At 36.3% G+C, this 22988-nt stretch overlaps 1 protein-coding gene across 2 annotated transcripts in view; it reads left to right on the top strand.

The window, feature by feature from the left end:
• The window catches only part of LOC107071963 (irregular chiasm C-roughest protein), a 162321-nt gene that overhangs the window by 85985 nt on the left and 53348 nt on the right, over positions 1-22988 (top strand). For both annotated transcript variants that reach the window (XM_015331469.2, XM_015331468.2), the window contains exon 2: positions 12110-12570. In XM_015331469.2, the coding sequence (XP_015186955.1) occupies positions 12110-12570 (461 nt within the window). The remainder of the gene's footprint in view (positions 1-12109; positions 12571-22988) is intronic.

The following is a 22988-nucleotide window of genomic DNA, read 5'->3' as shown; positions in this document are numbered from 1 at the left end:
ACAATCGTAGTATTTCATCGAAAAGAGTTTGTTGCGACCCAAAACTCGTATACAAATATAGAGCAATAAATATTGAACAATAGTAGGTACAGAAAGAAAAACACGTATTTCGCGTAGCTACTATTACAACAACCGGAGGTAAAGCTATTGAACGAACGAATTCTACTTTACGGTAAAAGGGACAAAAGCGTGGTGGACGCTCGTATCCGCCATGAATCATAATCGATGCCAGGAAAGTGCAAAATGTTTCTTTCTCACGCTTTGAACTTCCTTGAAATATCGTCTTCACGAGGAAGCTAGCAAACGAGACTTCCATTTTCACAAATTAGCAAAGCAATCTTCCTTTCCAATTTCAAACATATTTATTATACTTTATAGTAATGTTCCTACTTTGCTAGAGAATATTTGCCGAAGGGCAAGAATAGTTGTGGGTGTGCGTGTATGTGTATTTGTATGTGTTTGTGTGTGTTTGTGTGTAGTTCCACGAAAAAGGGTAGAGAATATTTTCCTGGTAAGCGTATTTTCCATGCGCGTCATTTAAATTGTAGCACACTCGCGGGCAAAAAGCAATTGAATCCATTCGCTAGTTCCATTTTTCCGTGGTTTCCCATATGGCAGAGGACCGTAGAGAACGGCAACTGCAATTTCCCGGTGCGTAAATGGCAAGGACATTGGCAACGTCTATCTCGAGCGTGGCTGAACATATTACCCCCTTACATGTATGACATACGTATCGTGCTATAACAATACGACGCATAACTCGCATTCTATTCTTGAACGTGTACAGATGAAACACTCTATACATACATAGAGAAGAAAGAGAGAGAGAGTGAGCGAAAGAGAGAGAGAAAAATATAGAGATAAAAAAACTACAGGATGCCTCAATTTCGTTCCAACTCGAAAATAATATTGGTGTAAGCTAATTCTCAAAAGGGAAACTCTTTTGTTACAGGATTTCGACAAACATATAAAAAAAGCTCAAATTTAGAACTTTATTCTATATTTTCATCTTTATCATACTCTTTTCGTTTATATTAAATTAATTTAAGGATAACACATAGATCGTTGAAATTTATAAAAATAATAATTATTCGCCTAATATTTGTATTTATAATTCGTATACATTAGTCGGTAACCATGTATATTACTATGTACTATGAACTATATTATTACGTATGTTAACATCGTTTTCTCGATATACACTCGAACGCTTCTCTACGCTTTGATACGATCGGCCCTTACGGAGAACATTTTAACTATCTAGGTCATGTAGGCACGCGCGCGCGTGTACGCATTTCTCTTCGTTTCATGATCGTTTCATCGTGAAACAAATATTGAATTTGCATGGCAGTCTCGTTCCTGCAATGCGGATAAATTCTCTTTCGCCCGACCGAGTTTATGCGTTCATCCGTAGAATTATGATGAGAAAAACAAAATATGAAAAAAAAAGATCTTTTAGTATATTTCTAATTGCGTAAAAAGTATTTTTCCAAAATGAAATCTAGCAGTTTAATTAATCATAATCTGTGCATATTCGCAAATACGAAAATTCTCATTATTGGAGGAAATGAGAAAAAATTTTGCAAAAATTGATCAAAGCAATTTATATCTTACTTATCGTGTTTTCCGTGGACGTCGAGTGGTATGCCATAAATAAAAGCGAGACTATGAGATATAATCGATAAGAAAAACGCAAGAAGAAAAATGAGGTAATAAGTAAACTTCAACGCCTTCGTAACATCCACATTGACGGACGTAAAGGTTCTTTAAACGTACATTTTCAAGGGTTCGAGTATAAAATATACGGTATGAAAGTATCACTAGAGAAATTCCACGAAGGAGTAGGAAAAAGGTGAAAAAGAGAGAGAGAGTGAGAGAGAGGAAGATATGAGAAAAAATTTATTTGCTTTTTTAAGTCGAATTTCTCATACCTACCTACCCTACCTGTTTTCATACCTACCACGTGTTGCACAGCTGATTAACAAGTTCCAAGGTACATGCACCATCTGAATGATCGATCGAAACGTTTGAGATTCTTTTAATAACGAGTAGTTATTACAGAAAAGAGCAAACGTTGTATTATGTATGCTCTCGTATAGGATGTCGAGAAAAACTAAATTAACTTTCAACGACTTTGACGTGATTTCGGAAACGATTGACATTGCCGTCAAGTCATCGAATCGAAACGTCGTCGTCGTCATCGTTAAATCTTCTCTTGGGACTTATGCATGTTGTTATGTTATGTACATACACGTGCGAAAGTAAACGTGATTGTGTAGTCGTATATATGTATATAAATATAATATAAAATATATATATATATATATATATATAGACGTGTATAAGTATGTGTTACAAGTTTTCCCATCAGAAAGCTGGTAACGTGCTGTCGTGTGACGATGACGACGACAACGTAACTTTGATATTATGTAGACTCGCCGTACGATTCTACCGTTGAAGCTACGAACATGCATACGTATATATTCCCAGATGCATACCTATACTATATCCAACATTTCAACGATATGTCGCCCTTCTCGAGACGTTGAGAACTTTGAGGACAACTCATGAGAATATTTTCTCGAGGTGTTACCCTTTGCATCAGACGCCCAATCTTCGATTTGTCCAAGAATCGAATCAAGACCGAGCTTGTTAGAGCCAACGAGGACGACGATAACGACGACTTCGTATAAACTGGAATTTTTCTATCATAAAATCTTTGACAAAGTTCTGTATACTTTACTATATCTGATGGTGTTTGTACAGTCCTGTATTGGAAGCTATTGTATTCAAACAATATACGATAGTCGTCTAGATTTAACTCGCTTATTAGATGTTGTCTTATAAGTATAGCGAAAAAATAAGGGCGTGTATATAAATCGTTCATGTTATTTTTTGATTTAATTATCACTTGAATGATAAAAAGTATCGTATATCATACTTATCTGGGAGAAAAATAGAGAGAAAAATAGTGAAATATATTATACAACGTATATTTCTTTGAATAATTCATGTGGGATCATCACGAAGATAGAAGAATAAAATACAGGCTTCTTCGATTTGTAGAAAGAAAATCTTCGTAGAAATAGAAGAGAAAGGTGTGTGCGCTTTTGAAATCGTTAAGAAACGATAACAGGATAAAAAGGAACATGGGATAACACAGCTGTATTTTTCATTTTATCTATGTATCTTCTCTACGTGTAAATACAAATAGATTTATACGTTTGAATAAAGAAATACTCTTTCAACAGATCACGTGAACAAATCGCTAATATTATTAAACTCTTCAATTTAATGTTGCAAATATTTGAAAAAGGCTTTTGATTCTATCAAATTAACATAGATTAAAAAACGAATACGATCGATTAGTTTATCGAATTGAAAGAAATCTCTTTAACTTTCTATCAAATAATAAATATTTTCACTGTAGAAATGTAAACGAAGTTAATTGATTTGATCGCGCATGTATGCATGACTCAGTGTGTATGTTCTGTGTGTGTGTGTGTGTGTGTGTGAGTGAGTGAGTGAGTGTGTGTGTGTGTGTATCGTAATTACATTTTTTGTGTTTCAATTTTAATAAAAAATGTGTACAGTACAGAGAAAACGAATATTTTCTTTCCTAGGATTTATTTTACAGCGATAGGAAACGCCTATTAAAAAAAAAAAAATACACGTTAAGATGAACGATTAACGTGAACGCCCACCGTTCATAAGATTATTTTCATAAGCACACATACAACATATTCGTATCAGTTATATCGTTCGTGAAGGGCTGAGTCATAGCGACATAATTTTTTATTTGCTTCAAAAGCATACCGGAAGTAAAACTTAACCTCTTCGAAAGAGAAGATAGAGAGAGAAAGAGAAAAAGTATGTGTGAAGAGAATGAGTAAGACTTAAGGATTGAAAGGGAGAAAGAAAGAGATGAAGAAGAAGAAGAAGAAGGAGGGGGAGGAGAAAAGTAACGAGGGATTGAGATTACACTTGAGGGAGTACTCCAGCGCTTCAGGATTTAAGCATTATTCCTCGTTCGAATCGGTCGACATTAACGAAGCCATTAGTACTTCCTTAACTCCGCGACGGCTGTACCAATGGAACTGAAATCGCAGCTACGAAATGAAAGCTGCATCGAGTAATGGAGCGGCCATCTGTCGCTTAAAAAATAAAAAAATGAAAGACTGAGCATTCTGCCTATATACGTATCTTTTATTCTATATTTCTCTCTCTCTCTCTCTCTTTCTCTCTCTCTCTCTCTCTCTCTATTTATCTCTCACAATCAAATTTACTCCCTCTCACAGGAAGTATATCACTTTTTATCATAAATCATATTTCACAAACTCGTTAGTGAAGCCGCAAAAGTTCTCCTGCAACTTTACCAATTATTTTTTCACACCTTTTGCGACTACGAAAGAACCATCAATCGAAAAATAGAAAGAGAGAGAGAGAGGAAGAGAAAAAGTAAGAGAATGAGTTTACTTGGAAAAGGTTCGTAAATTTAAACTCCGAAGTATTCTATGAACTTCAATGAAACGACGGCAGCTTTCGCGTATCGACAGGCATTGTTGTTGACATCAAATGTTATGCTCTTTATCACACGAAAACGTATCTCTGTTGAAACCTGCTTGATACTTATCGGCATTCAAGAATGAACTACTATGGAATAGTACTATAGAAACTACGTCTTACGTCGGCACGCCTAACCGTTGCCATACTGCGCTTGCTGCATTGTATGCTTACACGACAATCAACATGGTTCGTGTGAAACGTCGTGCATACCAAGCCTACTTGCTTGCCAACGCCAATACTACCCTATATATGTATACATACATATACACACATATATATATATATATGTATATATGTATATATGTATATATATACGTACTTACAACGTACACATATTCCTAGTTTAGTGTGCATGCCTTACAATGTAGCGTTGTTGGGAAACATCGACACGGTACACACGCTTGCATGGTCTCTATAGGAAAACGCGTAGGCATTTGGACTATAATGACGAGATTGGGTAAGGTCACTTCACAATCTCCGCTTACAAAGGGAACCGAAACGAAAATGAAAATACTTCGTCCATATTCTAAAGAGAACCTACTCCCCAATTTATTCCTCGAATGTAACGTTTACAAATAAATTACTGTGGTTTCCTAATATAATAATTTTAATTACTTTCTTACAGTAATAAAAATAAACATACAGTATTTTGTTGTAGTAAAATTTAAAGATCACGTAATCGGTTAAATGATTGCACTTCTACGACGTTTCATCCCATAAACGAAAAAGAAAATACTATAAATGAGTAAGAGGAAAAGAGAAATCGAACAAAATATACGCTTAGTAAGAAGAAAAGTACTGGTGAAGCTTTTAGAGAACTATCCGGCGCAGCTTTTAGTGCGTTTCATCCAGGTGAGTACCACCACTGAAGGGGAGGGGGAAGGGCAGGGGGAATGAGCCGCTTAAGAACAATCTAGGTGTGTTCTCTTACGATTTGAAACGCGACAGACGCGTCATTTCAAACGACAGCTGTAGCGAAAGCACTTGCCATAGTACTTTGTCCGTCTAGCCCATTATGAAAATGATGCACACCCTTTGTCAATCGTTCCTTTCCGAAAGGTATATTTTTCTTTTTTCGCAATTCGAATCATCCTTGCCAAATTTGTTGAGCGGGAATCGTTTATTACACTTATTGATCCTGTAGGTAAAAAAAAAGTCACTTTGATTTATAATGGAATGACCCCATTTATTCATTTGTTTCAAAAGATTTTCGATTAAGTTCCCGTTAAATTTATTACTTGATTGAACAAAATGCTCGATTTATATAATATTGTTTAATTGAAAAAATAACAAACGTTTAAATTTACATGAAGATTGAATATAATGTGTCTTCGCGAAGCTCCTATTATTATTCTTTGAAAAATCTATCGATACGTCCTCATTTCCCTCTTGATCTTTTTTTTTATTTCCTTTTACTTAAAGAAATATCGGAAGTCGAGATAATCAGAAAATATATATTGCTATCTCCTTATGTGTGTTACGTGTGCATACGTAAGTACGATTGAAAGAGTGTGGGTAGTTATATTTAGATAGCTGTCGAAACGAGAGGAGGAAGGTATAAATGTATCGGTTCCTGCATAAGCTACACATTCGCAAATGTATAGCTGCTTTTGTAGGGAGACGCGTGTAAGCTCGATTTGTGCTTGCGCAAGCGTACATATTTGAGTATATGTATATGTGCATTTCGTACGAAGGTTGGTGTCTAATACGAAAACAAGTTACTCTGACCCAAGGGACCCCTATCTTTGATACTGGGTCATCCCATAACAAATTGATCGGTGGCATTGGATCGTAGTACAGCTTTGGAACAAGTCTTTCGTGTTTCGTCGCGGGACAAAGTCCTTTGTGAAGCTTTCGTTTAGTTTCTGCCCAACCCTCGTACGCTTTACATTCAGCTTCTATGTTTCACGAAAAACATACGGCCTTGTGTGTGTGTGTGTGTGTGTCTCTATCTACCATTATTTCTTTCTCTGTCTCTTTCTTTTTATCTCTTTCCGCTTGTCATTCCGTCCTTCACTTTATCTCCATCTTTCCTTCTCCTTTTTATTTTTTTTTGATTGAGATCCTTAGTTTCATTCGAAAAAAGAAAAAGGAAAAGAAAAAAAAAATATACAAGAAGCGACGAGAGCGTAGTCTCGATGTGAAGCGCATCTATAGACCCCTTTTTGTCTCGCATAACATCTGCATGCTTGAAATTCCATTTTTGTCGTTGCCATGCAGTTCTTTTAATAATCGTCATCGCTAAATTAAATTAGGCGGAGAAAATTGAACGCTGGATCTGACGAAGTATCGTATTTTCTATGTTATGGTCGGTCGAAAGAATATTCTTCATCGTGAAATATTGATTAAAATTGATTTAATTCTATATAAATGGGTGTATAATAAACGAATAGATAGACCTAATTATCTACTTACCTACAGTACATCTATTCGCACTCATTCTATCGTTATTTTTCTCGATCCTCATTTTCCTACTGAATTCTAGTAGAGGAACGATCAACGATCTCATTTAAATTTAAACATTACCATGAGTCCTAGCCGATAATTGTCGCGACATTCGGGATTAATTGTTGGAACAGCACGGCAATTAATTATCGCACGGTTCTGCCCGCGTCGCGCTATTTTATTGGCGAGCAAGAGACCATGATCTATACAAGTGTGCGAGTTTAGTGAAATAGAGAAAGAGAGAGAGAGAGAGAGAGAGAGAGAGAAAGATAAAAGGTTCGACGCACGCGTGGACATCATCGAAAAGAGGGGGAGGCTTTTTCGATTGTGCGTTTACTCACACCCACCATTACGTCATGGCAACCTACGAAATTCCAACGCTCTTTTCTCTTTCTATCTCTCTTTCTCTCTTTCTATCACGATTGATAAAAAACAAGGGGATCTGATTGGATCCATTGACGTAGCACGCGTGACATTTTCATGCAAGCCATTCCCCATTCTTTCTCACTCGTCCTCCCTTCTCTCGTAAATATTGCGATTAAACCATCGGTTAGCCCCACAAAAACCAAATTAAATATCACGCTTGACCTCACTCTCTCTTTCTATTCTTCTTCTCTGTAATTGTTACTCACCATGGGTAAATAAAAAGGAAACATTTACTATTTATATTTGTTTCTATTTTTCAACTCGTCTGTCTATCTTCACACTTGTAAGTATTAAATATTTCTTCGAATAAAAAAAAAATGTATATATATATATATATATAAATTTCACATATTCTCTACACCCACATACAATACGCAAAGAATTTGAAGAAAGTCGAATATTTATGAAATGCTCTTCAAAGAAATGTTTGTTTAACACGCATCATTTTTCTACCAACTCTTAAAATAATCCAGCGATGATCGAAAGATAGTTTTAGCGACATAGATTCAAAAAAAAAAAAAAAAAAAAAAAAAAAAATAATCTTTTCCCTATACTATGGAAACTTTGCTCTTATAGGAAAACTCGAAATGGCTTGCGTCCAAGTTGGAATATAAAGCGGAAGCGAAACCGCCATAAATCCGATACATACCGCGGCACTATACGCTACGGAAATTCGTTATCGGATACAATGGCAATTTTTCTCTCCCTCTCTCTCTCTCTCTCTTTCCCCTTTTACTTTCCCCGTTGTTGCCTTTTTTCTAGCCGACATCCCTTTCCCTCTGTAACCCCTCGAACGACGACAACATTGGGGATACGCAGCGGCTTCTTCGTTCCAGGAAGCGCTACGAACGCGACACGGTAACATGAGCTTTTCTCGAACCATCGTCGTCGTCGTCATCGTCGATCTGGACGGTTGGCTGGGCTGGCTGGTTAGCTGGCTATCGATGAATTACGAGATCGTAGATCGAGGGAAGTCGTTAAAAAAGTATCGCCACATTTTTTCTTAACATCTGCGAACGATTTGGTACGAAAGAGTAGGGTTCGCTCGTTAGTGTAGTGGTAGTAGTAGTAGTAGTAGAAGAGAAAGGAGGAGGCAGAGGTAACGTTCTTTAGAGAGGACGAATGTTTTACTTCGAAATCTGATCCGATAGGAACGTTACGAAATACCATGAGAGCCTGGTGCACAGTGCCACCTATACTTCTGTCATGGGATATACGTATATCCCACGAGACGATCCATAAACTTTGGATCTGCTCGCAGTCATCCATTTTCGAACGAAACGTATTTGTGCAACGTATGTATGTGAATAGGTAGACATCTATATATACACATGTATAGACATGTATATATACACGTATATTTACGTTTATACACTATTTAAAAATATTCATGTGTTAGTAATATCAACACATGTATACATATGTATGTAAATATATTTCCCTACGCATTTATGCATTTACACGAATGTATATTCATAAACATGGGAGGGTAGAAAAGTTCTTATACATATGTATCTATATACTTATACGCATATACGCGTATAAACATCGCAAAGTTTTGATCCCCTAACTAAAGGATACCACCGACCCAAGGTCTTGCGTACTTGCTCATTTTCCGAGGATTATATCTTCACCTACCCACCTTCTATACACATCAAAACATAATCTTCTCCTGTTGCGAAACGACAAGCGGGGTCGTTCGTTCATGCGAGTGGCTCGACCGAACAACACAGTTAATATTTGGAACGCGTTGGACACAAAAGCGTCGCTTTCGTGATATATCGTAGCTATATAAACTACGGCTTTACCAACGATACGCTGGCAAAACGGTAGACTGATTTCCATGTTTATGGAAGGTCAGCATGGGGTTAACCCACACGACATTACCGCCGAAGACCTATGTTAAACGTCGACCGAAGAAGACGCTGTTTTTTCTCCTTGTATTAGTCTTCGGATATTCTTTAGTATCTTTATTTAAGTATTATAATAATATAAGGTATATATAAGTAAGTCGTATAATATTCAACTTCGTGAAAAGAAAGTTGAAACCGAAAAAATAAACTCAAATTTTTATCGATAAGTATTATTGACTTTTTGAACCAGAAAAATTTTAAGAACATCCTATATATATATATATACATATACAAGAGAGTATAAACGTTCACATACACACCAAGAATGTATCAAGTATTAACTTGGACGGCACAAGCGCAATTATTATTATTCTCGTTATTTCTTCACTCCATTCAAACCGTTCTACCAGCAGTCACTCGCCGAGGTTATTATCCTATTGAGCTTGTAAGAAACGGTCGGGAATGATGTCGTACGAGCATCTTACGACATCCTCCCATACCTTCTCTGTCTTTCTCTCACTCTCCATCTCTCTTTCTCTTTCTCTTTCTCTTTCTCTTTCTCTTTCTCTTTCTTCTTCTTCTCTCTCCCACTTTACTTCAACGACTAGCAAAGAGACAAGACAAGAAGAAGGTCGGTTTACCGCTTTACCGTTACTAGCTTCCCTTCCAAGAAACGACTTCCATCCAACGAGCTCATCGAAAGAAACTCCTTCCTTGCACGTTGAACGTGGGATCAAAGGCGGCTAAAGAAAAAGATGAACATGTATTTTACGTTACTTACTTTCTTGATTACTCCCACGTTCGAATTCGCTATTAAAAAAAATTACAAACAACGACGAAAAGAGGGGATTCCTTGTTTTTATTGGTCGAGCGTCTGTGATAGAAGTGAAAAAAAGCTTTTGTGCTTTTTTTTCATGTTTTTTTAAGTTTACTCGTCGATTTGATCGATCATCTCCCTTCTTTCAGAAATGATGTCGTTATAGAAAAAAATATAAACGATAAATAAAGAGACAGAAATAGAGAAAGAGACAGACAGAAACAGAGAGAGTGAGAGAGAGAAAAAATCTTTCCCTTGGACTCCCTAGTTATTAGATCAAGAGGAGATATGAAGACGGATGAGGGCTGATTTGAATATAAATGGAGGGAACGGAGGTTAATTAAGTGGCCAATGAAGAAATCGAGAAATTATTTCGTGGCAAACAATGTTCTTTCTTTTTATCTAATTTTCTCCTTTTTCTTTCTCTTTTTCTTTCTTTATCTATCTCTTTTTGCTTTTTCCTTATCTATCTTTGCCTTTCCTTACTTTTTCTTCTTTTTCGTTACGGACAAAAACATTTCCCATCCGGAAAACGTCGAGATCGGAAGATAATAAGGAGAAAGGACTTTTGGAAAAAGGATCACTTTGGAAAGACGGCAATTATCTGGCGTAATTAGACGACAAATTCTCTGTTTTTTCTTCTTTGAGGTGTCACCTTCTCTTATCTTGTTTTTCTCTCTTTTAACTTTTTTTTCTTTTTTATTATTTTTTCTTTTTAAGATTCTTATTCCTATTTCACGAAGCGGTTGTTTTATACGAAAAAAAAAAAAACACCAAAGGAGAAAAGTCGATTTCGAAATTGTATTCTTGATGTAACCACACACGCTCAATTTCGTGGCTCTGCCGCGTTTTTCTATTTACTAAGAACGTAGAAAAAGAAATACGACTAACCTTGGAAAATATTACGAAAAGAAAGATAGAAAAGAAATGAAAACGTCCATGAAAACGACAATGATCGATTGGATCTTGAATAATAAAGAAAAAAAAACAAAATAAAATAAAATAGAAGAAGTAATACGAAGAAGAAAGAAAAACACCAGAATGGAATCTAACATAAGAGAGAGATCGATAAAATTATTCATTTAAGAGAACGAACGATTGATCGATTATTAGCATAGTAACTTTGTCCTTGCGGCTTATTTGACGTAATGATTGCTAAACGAATAACGAAAGAGTTGTTTCTCGTGTATCAACTCTCATGGATATGCATATTTGTGTTAGCGACACATATATGTACGCGTGTCTCATATAAAGAAATAGCACCCGAACGTAGTTATAAATTGCAAAACGGCAATACTTTTATCGTCCATTTTACGAGAGGTCCGTTCTCTTGGCCGTAACTTCGTTTTCGAATCCGATGGGACTATAAAGATAAATTAAGTATAGTTCGAAGGTAAATGGACGCTCGAAAGCGAGCGCGATGCTCTCGATGAGGTCGTTAAAAGAATTTAACTCGAAAAAATGTTTGAAAACGAATTTGGTAAAGAATAAATGTATATACATCTATTGTACTTATATTATGTACAATAGTAAATATACATACATATGTATAATATAAAAGAGTAACACGATCTCATAAGTATGTTATAAGAAAAGAAAACTTCGATAATATGGTATCTTGTATGAAAATACTTCAATAGACAAATCATAAGCAATAGAAAGCATCGAAGTGTTCATATTATAATCCACTCGTTACAATATATAGTCACATTCCATTCGTTTCTCTTGAAAATATTGGTGAACTTGTCGACGAGAAAACGTTTGACTTCTTCGCTAAGATGAATTTTTAAAATGTATTCCGTCTCAACAGGTTTGCTCGGCATTCCTCTCATCGACATATCTTTCCCTCTCTCTCTTTTTTTTTCCAACACATCGACCTTATACATATCAAAACACATAATATCGTTGACTGTGCAAACAAGTCGTTTTCTTCGAAATAACCGTTCATATTTTTCTTATCGTATCGTTGACGCTTATATCATTATTTTCATTTTGCTTTCAGCTCCAGGTCGAGGACAGCATCAAGAACGAGGTCGATCGTAATCTGCCTTATGCTGTTACTAACAATGGAAGCTAGAAGCGTAGAGGGTGCGAATATGACAAATACCTCCTCCTTGTCCTCATCGTCTTCGTCGTCCTCCTCTTCTTTCTCATCTTTATCGTCGTCGTTATCGTCGTCATCCTCATCGTCGTCATCCTCGTCCTTGTCCTCGTCCTCATCCTCATCCTCATCGTCAGGTGTATCGACGTTAAAGCCGATTACAACAACGGAAGTAGTTTATCAACGATTCGCCATCGAGCCAATGGATCAAACCGCGGTAGTTGGTAGCAGGGTGACTCTTCCGTGTCGAGTTCTTGATCAAAAGGGGCCCATTCAATGGACGAAGGATGATTTTGGACTTGGTGCTGTTAGAAATTTAACTGGATACGAACGTTACGCTATGATCGGTAGCGACGAAGAGGGTAAGTTCACTCTTTGAAGAACCCTATTTATTTTTACGTAAACTCTCCAAACGTGTCTCTATTTGCTGATCCATTCTCTCTTTTGATTACTATCTTCCACATTGACTGTTAGGAAAATAAACGAACGTGTTCGCTTCTGTGACATCGTTAATATACTTTTATCAATTCTGCAGTTTGCATAATAATTCATTGTTATGTAGGAGGTAGTGATAGAAGCATTTCATAGCTTCTTCTTTCTCTATTTATTTCTCCTGTATCTCGATCGAATGAAATTACAAGCCCGTAATGGCAGTACGTTTCGTTTGCTCGTCAAAGTATGAACGATCTCGTCGCCCTCGGAAAAAGTAAACTTTTGTTATCCTACTTTCTCTCTCTCTCTCTCTCTCTCTGTCTTTCTTTCTTTTTCTTTCTTTTTTGTTCTCTTTCAATATCTCTGAGTTATCTATGTATCTACCGATCGACGAACTCATTCCCTCCTTCTTCTTTTTAACCAATGAGAATACGATTTTATTAAAACTGCTCTCATTGCGCTTTTCGACGACCAACCGGACCGCTTGTCTTCACAGCGAAATTCAATTTCCTACGACGCGTACCGTTGACTCATTTTTTCCCTCTCTCTCTCTCTCTCTCTCTCTCTCTCTTTCTCTCCCTTACTTTTTCTCTCTCTTTCTTTTATTCTATCACTCCCCTCCCCCCCCTTTCCATCACTTGCTCTCATTCCATTGATTCTTTTTTTTCCTACTTCAACCGAAAGAATCCAATCGAAATCATCATGCGTGCTCTCTCCTCGTAGCAGCCGCAACAAAATATTTTATGTCGTTTGCCATCGCCGTACTCGTTTCGCCAATCATATCGAGCATGATTCGTTGATACTTTTTTTCCTCCGTTTTCTTTATTTTTTTTTCTTTCCTTTTCTTTTTTTGTCTTTTTTCTTTTTTATTTTTTTGTTCTCTTTTTACTTTTTCTTTTAAAGCTTGATTGCCAGGCCTATTTCATTTACAATCGATACGTATATTTACGTTGTACTCCAGAAACGTCTCCTTCTCGTAAAATTGAAAAGTTATATGACAACTCGTTATATAATATTATCGCTATATATATATTCGTACGTTGTTACGTAATCGTACAATGAAAGATATGGGAAGGATATTTGGAATTTGTAGAACATCTCGACGAACGATATTTCGAATGTTCATGTAGTCGCTTAGTTGAATAAAACAAAGAAAAGGATCATTAGACTCCCGAGGATTAAGTGTCTTTTCCATGATTTAGCAGTCTTAGAACTCGTTTACTTGTACCTTTCCTGATATTCGTACACCATCAAAATCTTAATTAATCTTATGAACTTTTCGTTGGAAGCGTAGGTAGAGGAGATACTTGCGCTATGGCGTTCCTTTAGCAAAGGACGCGAATTTTCGCTCGAACGAGTCTTTGAATCGATTAGGAAGTCTTCAAGTTTTCAAATTCAACTTACCCTAGGACGCGGGATTGTAAAAGCGAAACGATAAGTACGCGCGTGTCGTTATCTTCGTCCAAGCATCTCGAATTGTTCGCGTGAAATGTAGATAATTAACGAACACGTAATATCCGTATTATATGAAATATAGGGCAACGTCATTCGAATTCAGAGACAACTACTGAGATAACTATACATAGTGAGATACTCTAGAGATTTCTAGGATTAAAAAGAATTATATGTCGAAATCGTTGAATTATGTGATCCTCTATTTTGAAATCAGAGAAAAATACGATTATTTTATACGAATATATAGGTGCAGCTATGTACTTGTATATATACCTTTATTGTATAATATAATTAATTATAACTCCGTCGAATGTTGAAAAATGTTCGTGCTTCTTTTAAATATTGTCAAAGGATTATTTTCATTTTTAATTCGATTAATACGATATATTGTATTAAATAGATGGTTATAATTTCGAGCTGGTAAATATTACTCGAATAAATTTTGTCCAAATTCTTTTTGACGTCGACACGCTCGCGCCTACGTAAATGGAACAATGCTCTGTTGAACCGAGTGTATAATTTCTTGGAAAAATACCCTACTCGCTGACCCGTTGAATTTCCTAGAAAATAGAAGCTACCTTACTAGCACCTGTCATAAAGAAAATCATATATAAAATTAAACAAGATAAATAAAGAGAAATTTCAAGTGCTGCTGATTTTTTTTCGTAAAAATATTTTTATATTAACTCTTTCCTTTTTTTTTTAAATATAAATATATATGCATGAAAAGGTTCACTTAATTTAATTAAATTTTCAGATTCCTAAATAATATTGAACGAAATAATTTTCTAGATATTTGATTTTATAAATGAAGATAGGGAATATTCAACTAGAAATTCTTGACATGCTCCGGACGTTTTAAACGAAGAAATATATTGCATGCGCGAACGTTCGAGAAATAATCTGATTCGTAAACGATCAATCTGCGCGATCGAGTAAACGTTTAATGCTTTCGACTTACATTAATGCGTTACATGAGATTCAAATTTTCGTGGCTTCCTTTGATACATATTTGGTAGTACGTGTACGGTTTACGTAGTACTCAATCCAAGCAATTGCTAGAGTTGTAACTTAATTGCTTTTCAATTAAGAGTAATTAACTAGTGCTTTCCACAGATAATTCTGTATTTGACTCCGGCTTTAATGATATGTTATTTGGTCATGCGATTAGGAACAATGTGATAAAATTTCATTTCCGAGGTATAGGAAGGACGACAATTTTACATTTAAAATGATGACTTTAAAAAGCATCAATCGTAAGCTATTCGAAATTTAATCTGATTCAGGAAACGTAGCACATAGATACTAAATGCATGATTCTTTTTTTTCCTTTTCACGTACGCGTTAATTCGTTGCTGGAAATGGGGAAATTGAGTAATCGAGTGGACTAATGAAAAATAAAACAAATACGAATTCTCCTGCTGATTCGAGAGAAGATCTTTGAGTAACGATAAAGGTTTACCATCGTTAAGATTAATTAAAGTCTACGTTTTTTTCAATAAAAAGCTTTTCGAAGTGAGTGAATACCTTATATTCTGTGGAAATCTAGGAATTACAATTAAGACATCAGAAACATTTACTTCGAACGATATTTCGTACGTTATTTCAACTTATTAAAATCGATAATTCCAACAACGAAAAAGGGAACAAATGATAGAACAAAATTTCTAGATAAAATATTATCACAGGCATTTCGAGAAGGCGGTAACGTGCACAACGCGTTCGTTTCGTTCGATTTGCCAATAAAAGTTATGGAGTGAAGTAAAAGAAAAAAGAGAGAGAGAGAGAGAAAAGGAAAGAGAAGAAAAGAGAAGAATACGTAGAGGTGGTAGCATAACGCTTTTGCACGGTACTGGCCGTTGTGGAATATGCGCTACAGGCGATATCGGAGTTTTCGTCGATCGCACATGACTCTCGTCGTTTCTATTTGTTTTTCGGCTATTCGAGGCTGTGAGGATTAGCCTCGCGAGGCGATAGACCGATACGACGATATCCTATATCGATATTTTTTTCTCTTTCTCTCTATTCTGGTGGTACATTTACATTGTATGTTGCAATCGTACAGACTTTTACGGTATCAGTTTCCGGAAATGATAAGATTCAAACGTTTCAAAAGGGTGCTTTCAATTGGTCTGCAATGTGATTTGTGTACTTATCAAAGAACAAAATGTATGTAGTTACAATTAATTCATTATAATTGATATTTGTTGATAATCATATTGGTTTGGATTGTTAATGGATATACGCAAAAATGTTGGCAGATAAACTAATGCGGGATTATATACACAAATATATGTCAGTAAATTTCAATAAACTTCTAAAGGACGTACGCAACATTTAATCGATAACATTAAATATCGAATCTGGAAAGCCATCGATAATTTAACTGATAATTCGCGGCATCATTCTCGGTGTGGGCCCCCGACCAACGAACATTCTACATTATCCCCTCCCCGTAGTAGCTTTTGAAATATTATTCCTATAGTTTTCCAGCGGTGTGCAAATGAGTTTCCAGAGCTCGCTAAAGTTCACAACGTTTTGCGCAAGTTCATAGGTGAATTCCAAATAGTATTGATGCCGTGTTGAGAGAGAGAGAGAGAGAGAGAGAGAGAGAGAGAGAGAGAGAGAGAGAGAAAGAGAAAGAGAAAGAGAGAAAGAAAAAGAGAGAGAGTGAGATAGAGAGACGTATATACATATGTATGCATACGATTGGAGCAAATATTTGAGAACAAGTATCCACATCGAGAGAGAATGCTCGAAAATGTCTACATGGTACGGTCAATCAGAAAACGGGTATATCTATGAACGTTTAAACGTACGTTCGAATCTCGGGGATCTTCGATAATTACTCTTTAATCGTACTTTGAAAATTTATCATGAACTTTCCCAACAATCGATAAACATCGTCTGAGTTGAGCGTGTATCAAAGTACATAAAAGCGTTAGAGAAACTTAGGAGAAAAAGTGGGCTTCACAGAGCAAAGTTTGGTTGGCTATTTTGCTACCTTGCCAAATACATCAACGTACGTTTAATTTTCTACGATAGAAATTATATTTGACAACGTAATAGAGCGGTTACTCTCTCTCTCCTTCTAGTCTCTTCTCATAGTTTAGAAATCGAGGAGGGGGGGTAGGAAAGGGTGGCGGAAGTTGTTACAGAGAGAAAGAGAGAGGGCAAAGGAAAGAGGATAAATCGATGACTCTCGAGATCGTAAATCGTAAGATACTCGACGGACAATGCCGAGGAAATCGTATAAATTCGCATAAAAACACGGCACTTTTCCTTGCTTGAACGCTTTTTCGAATCCTTCAACTCATCATTTTTCGTAACAATAGCGCCGTAAGCTTACAATACGGTTGAGATTAAATTTCTCTCTAGGTCTTGAGTTATCGTCTATTTTTGCGATAAGTTCGAACGACTAGGTAAAAGGGCATCTCTAGAACGATCAACCCAGCGATAAGGTAAAAGAAAAGGAACAAGAAAGGAAAAAGAGTAGAAAGAGCTTTTATTATTATTATTATTATTATTATTATTATTATTATTATTATTATTATTATTATTATTATTATTATTTATCAAGGAAATTTAAAAAAACCCTTATTACGTATAACAAAACTGAACGCTGTAATAAAAAATAAATAAAAAGTAAGAGAACAAAGATTATTCCTTTGTCATGGTTATTATTATAAGATTCTTTTAGATTAAGAAGAAAGAGAGAGAGAGAAGATAAAGATGAAGAAAAAGTTCAATAAAACAGATCCGTGAAATATAAATTTTTTCTTCTGTACGTTTATGTAACACTAGGAACAAAGAAGACTTAAGTAGCACCACTAGTATGTCCACTTAAAAAAAAGGTAATTTCTTGGAATTTTTTGTTAAGAAATCTACTACATATAAAATGTATTAATTTTTTAAAGAGATATTCGTGGATATGTTCACCGGATAACGACTCGATTCCTGCGGAGCTAATAAAATGGGGGGGGGGAAATAGATTGATCGAAGAAATTTTTGAGCTAATCAAATTAATATGGAACAAGGGAACATTGCCGGAACAATGGAAAGAGTCGATTATAATCCCAATCTTTAAAAAGGGAGACAAAATGGATTGTAATAATTACCGGGGTATTTCACTTTTACCGACATGTTACAAAATACTATCAAACATCTTACTAGCTAGGATAGTACCGTATGCGGACGAGATACTAGGAGATCACCAGTGCGGTTTTAGGAGAAACAGATCGACTACAGACCAAATTTTTGCTATTCGGCAGATCTTAGAGAAAAAATGGGAATTTAATCAGACGGTACATCAACTTTATATAGATTTTCAAAAAGCGTACGATTCGGTAAAACGAGGAAAAATGCTCGAAATCCTAATAAGACAGGGGATACCAAGAAAATTGGTCAACCTTGTTCAACTTTGCCTAAAGGAAACTAGGGGTAAAGTGAGGATAGGTAACCAAATCTCGGAAGATTTTAGTATCCATAGCGGGTTAAAACAGGGGGACGCATTGTCACCTCTTTTGTTCAATTTAGTACTGGAATTCGCTGTCAAAGAACTGCAAAAAAGTAAAGATGGTCTACAGTTGAACGGGACAACACAATTGTTGATATACGCGGACGATATTGCTTTGTTAGGGGACAATCAAGAGGCAATAATTAATAACGCAAAAATATTAATAGATAATACTAAAGATCTGGGACTGCAAATAAGCGTGGAAAAAACCAAATATTTGATAACCGATAGAGTTCAGAATAGGCCTAGTACTGGAACTTTGGTCGTCCGGGATAAAACCTTTGAACGGGTCAATACTTTAGGTATATATTTAGGATCGATCATAAACCAGACGAACGAAATTAACGAAGAACTTAAGAAAAAAAACAATCTAGGCAATTCATGTTTTTATTTGGTTAACAAATTACTCAGCTCGCGTTTGCTGTCTAGGCAATTAAAAATCAGGATATACAGGACAATCATCCTGCTGGTAGTCCTTTATGGCATCGAATCGTGGTCGCTTACGTTACGGGACGAAAAGAAATTTAGGGTTTTCGAAAACAAAGTTCTTTGTAAAATCTTCGGTGCAAAACGCGATGAGAAAACGGGCGAATGGAGAAAACTCCATAACGTTGAAGTGCATCGATTGTACAACAAACCGGACATTATCAACGTCGTAAAATCAAGCCGATTAAGATGAGATGGTCACATGGCGCGCATGGAGAAGGATCGAACGGAGCACAAAATATTGGTCGGTATACCAAATGGGAAAAGACCACTAGGTAGACCGAGACGTAGATGGAAGGATAATATTAGAAGAGACTGAAAGAAACAGGATACGAAGACCGTGAATGGAAAGATCGCGCTAAGGGACGGGAACAATGGCGGGATTTGGTATTTGCGGCAATGAACTTTCTAGTTCCTATTTCCAATTAATAATAATAATAATAATAATAATAATAATAATAATAATAATAATAATAATAATATATCGTGGATATGTAATGAATATATGGCCAAATTGTTGGACTAAAAAATTGAAAATTAAGCGAGTTATTCGGAATCTCCCAAGGATCAAAAAATGAAATCAAAAAAACCTAAAAGTTTATTAAACTATAAAGAATTTCCCCTACCATGAACCACGGTCGAAACGAAAAATTGAAATTTAACAAATCGACGGTTTTAAAAAAAAGTTTCAAAATTCCTACCAAAATTACATTTTTTATTCGATCGGAAAACTGGAGGTTCATGGTATGTAGAAATATATACGTAGGTTGGAACTTAAATAGTGGCAACTATTTATTCACAACCGATACAAAAGAGTTACATGTTTGCACCTGTTACTGTCCTTCAAAGTAGTCACCAGCGTTGTGTAGAACCTGATACCGGCGATTTGGAAGGCGTAGTATACCGTCAGCAGAGCCTGTTCTGTTGATGGTGAGAATCGAGCGGTCTACTGCCTGTCGAATCTCTGGAACAGTTCTGAAGCGAATGCCACGATGGGTTCCGCATGAATTGACGGAAATGCAGAAATGGATGCGTTACGACGCTGTTCAGACGCACTTGGAGCGCTATGAGCTCGAAGAAGAGACTTCCTTACGTCGTATCGTAACACTGGATGAGACATGGCAGTAGACCGCTCCATTCGTACCATCAACAGAACAGGCTCTGTTAAAGGTATACTACGCCTTCTACATCGCTGGCAATGGGTTCTACACAACGCTGGTGACTACTTTGAGGGACAGTAACAGGTGCAAACATGTAACTTTTTTGTATCGGTTGTGAATAAATAGTTGCCACTATTTAACCCTTTCGCTACGGGCACTACATCTACTCTACGGGATGCTAATACGTGCAGTATCGAAACTGCACTTTATTTTTGAATAATTTTGTTGTTGATATTAACAATTTTTAAGTGAAAGAAACAAAACACTAAAATTACACGTCCATAATGGGATATTTGATGTACTATAACTGCATATGTTCATCGTATGTAAAATACGCGGCATTTTATGGAGAGCCACTATAGTGGCCCATAGTAGCGAAAGGGTTAAGTTTCAACCTACGTATAAAAGAAGCTGCAATAAGAATCAAATCGATCGGATGCTTTGTCTTCGAGTTATAACTGCAGCAAATTTGGAAAATGTAGTTTCGAGAAAAACACGTTTAAAGTTTAAGTTACTGATTTCATCGTTATAAATAAAAAAATATTAAATGGCTGTAACTCAAAAACTATTTGAGATATGCACTTGAAATTTTAGTATGTTATTTTTAAAAGTATAGATCAGTAGTTCCAAAGTGGACGATATCGCCCCCTTGTGGGCGATGAAACAGTCCAGGGGAGCGATGACGGCCACAGGGCCACAGGTGAACTTTGGGAGTGGGGGCATGGCAAAATGGTAATGAACAATGAATAACTGTAAGTGTGCGGTGATGATAGTATAAAAAAAGGTCATTAATGCAATAAATAGTTTTTCTCAGTTACTCAGTTACTAAAAAAAAAAGGAAATCGAAATAAAAAATTAATTTTCAGAGGGGCGATAAGTAATATTTTTTCTGGAAAGGGGTGATAAGAAAAAAAAATTTGAGAACCACTGGTGTAGACTATCGAAATATACAAAAAATTCGATTTTTTCAAAATTTTACACTAGTGGTGCCTCTTAATTACGTCAAACAAATGAAATAAATTGTCAAGGATTGTTACACGGTAAATATTTTACATTACTATCGTTATACTATACGTTTCTTCGATGTGTCTTAATCAACGTTTTCTCACATACATATCGGCTGCTTTGTTTGGTAGTCTTCAAAAAAACGACGATACCCAGCAACGCTGCCTTGGAAGACTGGCCCGAACTTTAAATTAGTTCCGAAACATTTAGCGCACGCTTCGGTGGTTAATAGTTCTGCCATAGATCAATAGGGCTACGTAGTATGTGCAAGGAACGAACGAGCAGACGAGTAAGAGAGAGAAATATAAAGAGTAAGAGACAGAGAGAGAGAGAGAGACAGAGAGAGAGAGAGAGACAGAGATAGAGAGAGAGAGAAAGAGAGAGCGAGAGAAAGAGAGAGAGACAGATTGGAGGATGTGCGGAGAACGGTTCACGAATCTTCCGTACCGCCAGCGAGCCGCAAGCGGGCCGATATTTTAGTATTCACTTCTACTGCACCAACAGTACCACTCACACCTACACATACTCTCGCTTTTTGACCTCGACCAAGATAGATCTTTTACGATTCCCCCCCTCGCTTCGCTGTTTTCCATGGACATACATTTATCCTCTGTATTCCACCAAAGTCTACAATACAAGCTAGAAGAATCAATTTTATCTCGACAAATCATTATGCATTTTTCATATGATTACTTAATAACGGAACAAATTTGTAGATTTCTCTTACTATTTTTTATTTATCTATCTATCTCTCTCTCTTTCTCTTCTTTTACTTTTTTCTTTTTCTCTCCACATACATTTGATTAACTGGATAGTGAAAACAAATGCATTGTTTTGAAACAATTTGGACAAAGAGTAGGTTTTTAATTCCATGAAAGATCACATCTCAACGATCTGTTCTAGGAAATGCATTTTGACAATAGATAGGACTCTTCATCAAGCTCTCTGGTTCATTGTTCTCTCTTTCACTCACTCTCTCTCTCTTTTCCCCTTTTTACTCCTTTTCTTTTTCTCCCATCCTCTCTCTATCTATTTTTTTTTCTTTTGCCGTTATTATTGACGAGAAAGTCGCGATGTCTACGATTCCTATGTTACTTTGTAAAAGGAGCAACGTCGTGGAAGAGCGGTTTTTAATAGAGAGAGAAAGAAATACGCAACTCAGTCAACTATACATGCGCACGAATTTTTAACGGTCCGCCCGCTTTTTCTTTTCTACCAAAAACTCTATCTCTATCTGTCTGTCTGTCTGTCTGTCTGTCTGTCTGTCTGTCTGTCTGTCTGTCTCTCTGTCTATCTATTTTTATTGCTCGACGTATCGGTTGATATTTGTTCTTTCGTTTGGAGTTAGCTCATGTCAATGATTGATCCGACACTCCACTATTCGATATCTTCTATCGTAACGTTTTAAAAATCGACGTTTTTAATTCATAAATATACCGTGCGTGCAAGTGAAAAGATAGATAAACAGAGAGAGAGAGAGAGAGAGAGAGATCACCAAAGATCATAATGAACTCTCTTTAAAGGTTTAGCCAATGATGAATCGATCCTATAAATTTGTTCTACGGACGGGATGGAAGCAAGAAGATTTATCGTAAAGTTCGTTCTAATCTTTCGAATATACAAAGCCGGCTAAACGAAAGGGCGCCTTCCTTCGATCGAAGTACTTTCTACGATCGAACTCGACGTAGGTATAGCAAAACTGTGTATTCTCACTGACGAAATAAAG

The sequence above is a fragment of the Polistes dominula genome, unplaced genomic scaffold, assembly GCF_049000335.1.
Source record: "Polistes dominula isolate Pdom_NZ unplaced genomic scaffold, Pdom_raw_medaka contig_20, whole genome shotgun sequence".
Classification (NCBI taxonomy): domain Eukaryota; kingdom Metazoa; phylum Arthropoda; class Insecta; order Hymenoptera; family Vespidae; genus Polistes; species Polistes dominula.
Note: the sequence above shows the minus strand (reverse complement) of the source record. Positions and strands in the feature narration are given on the sequence as shown.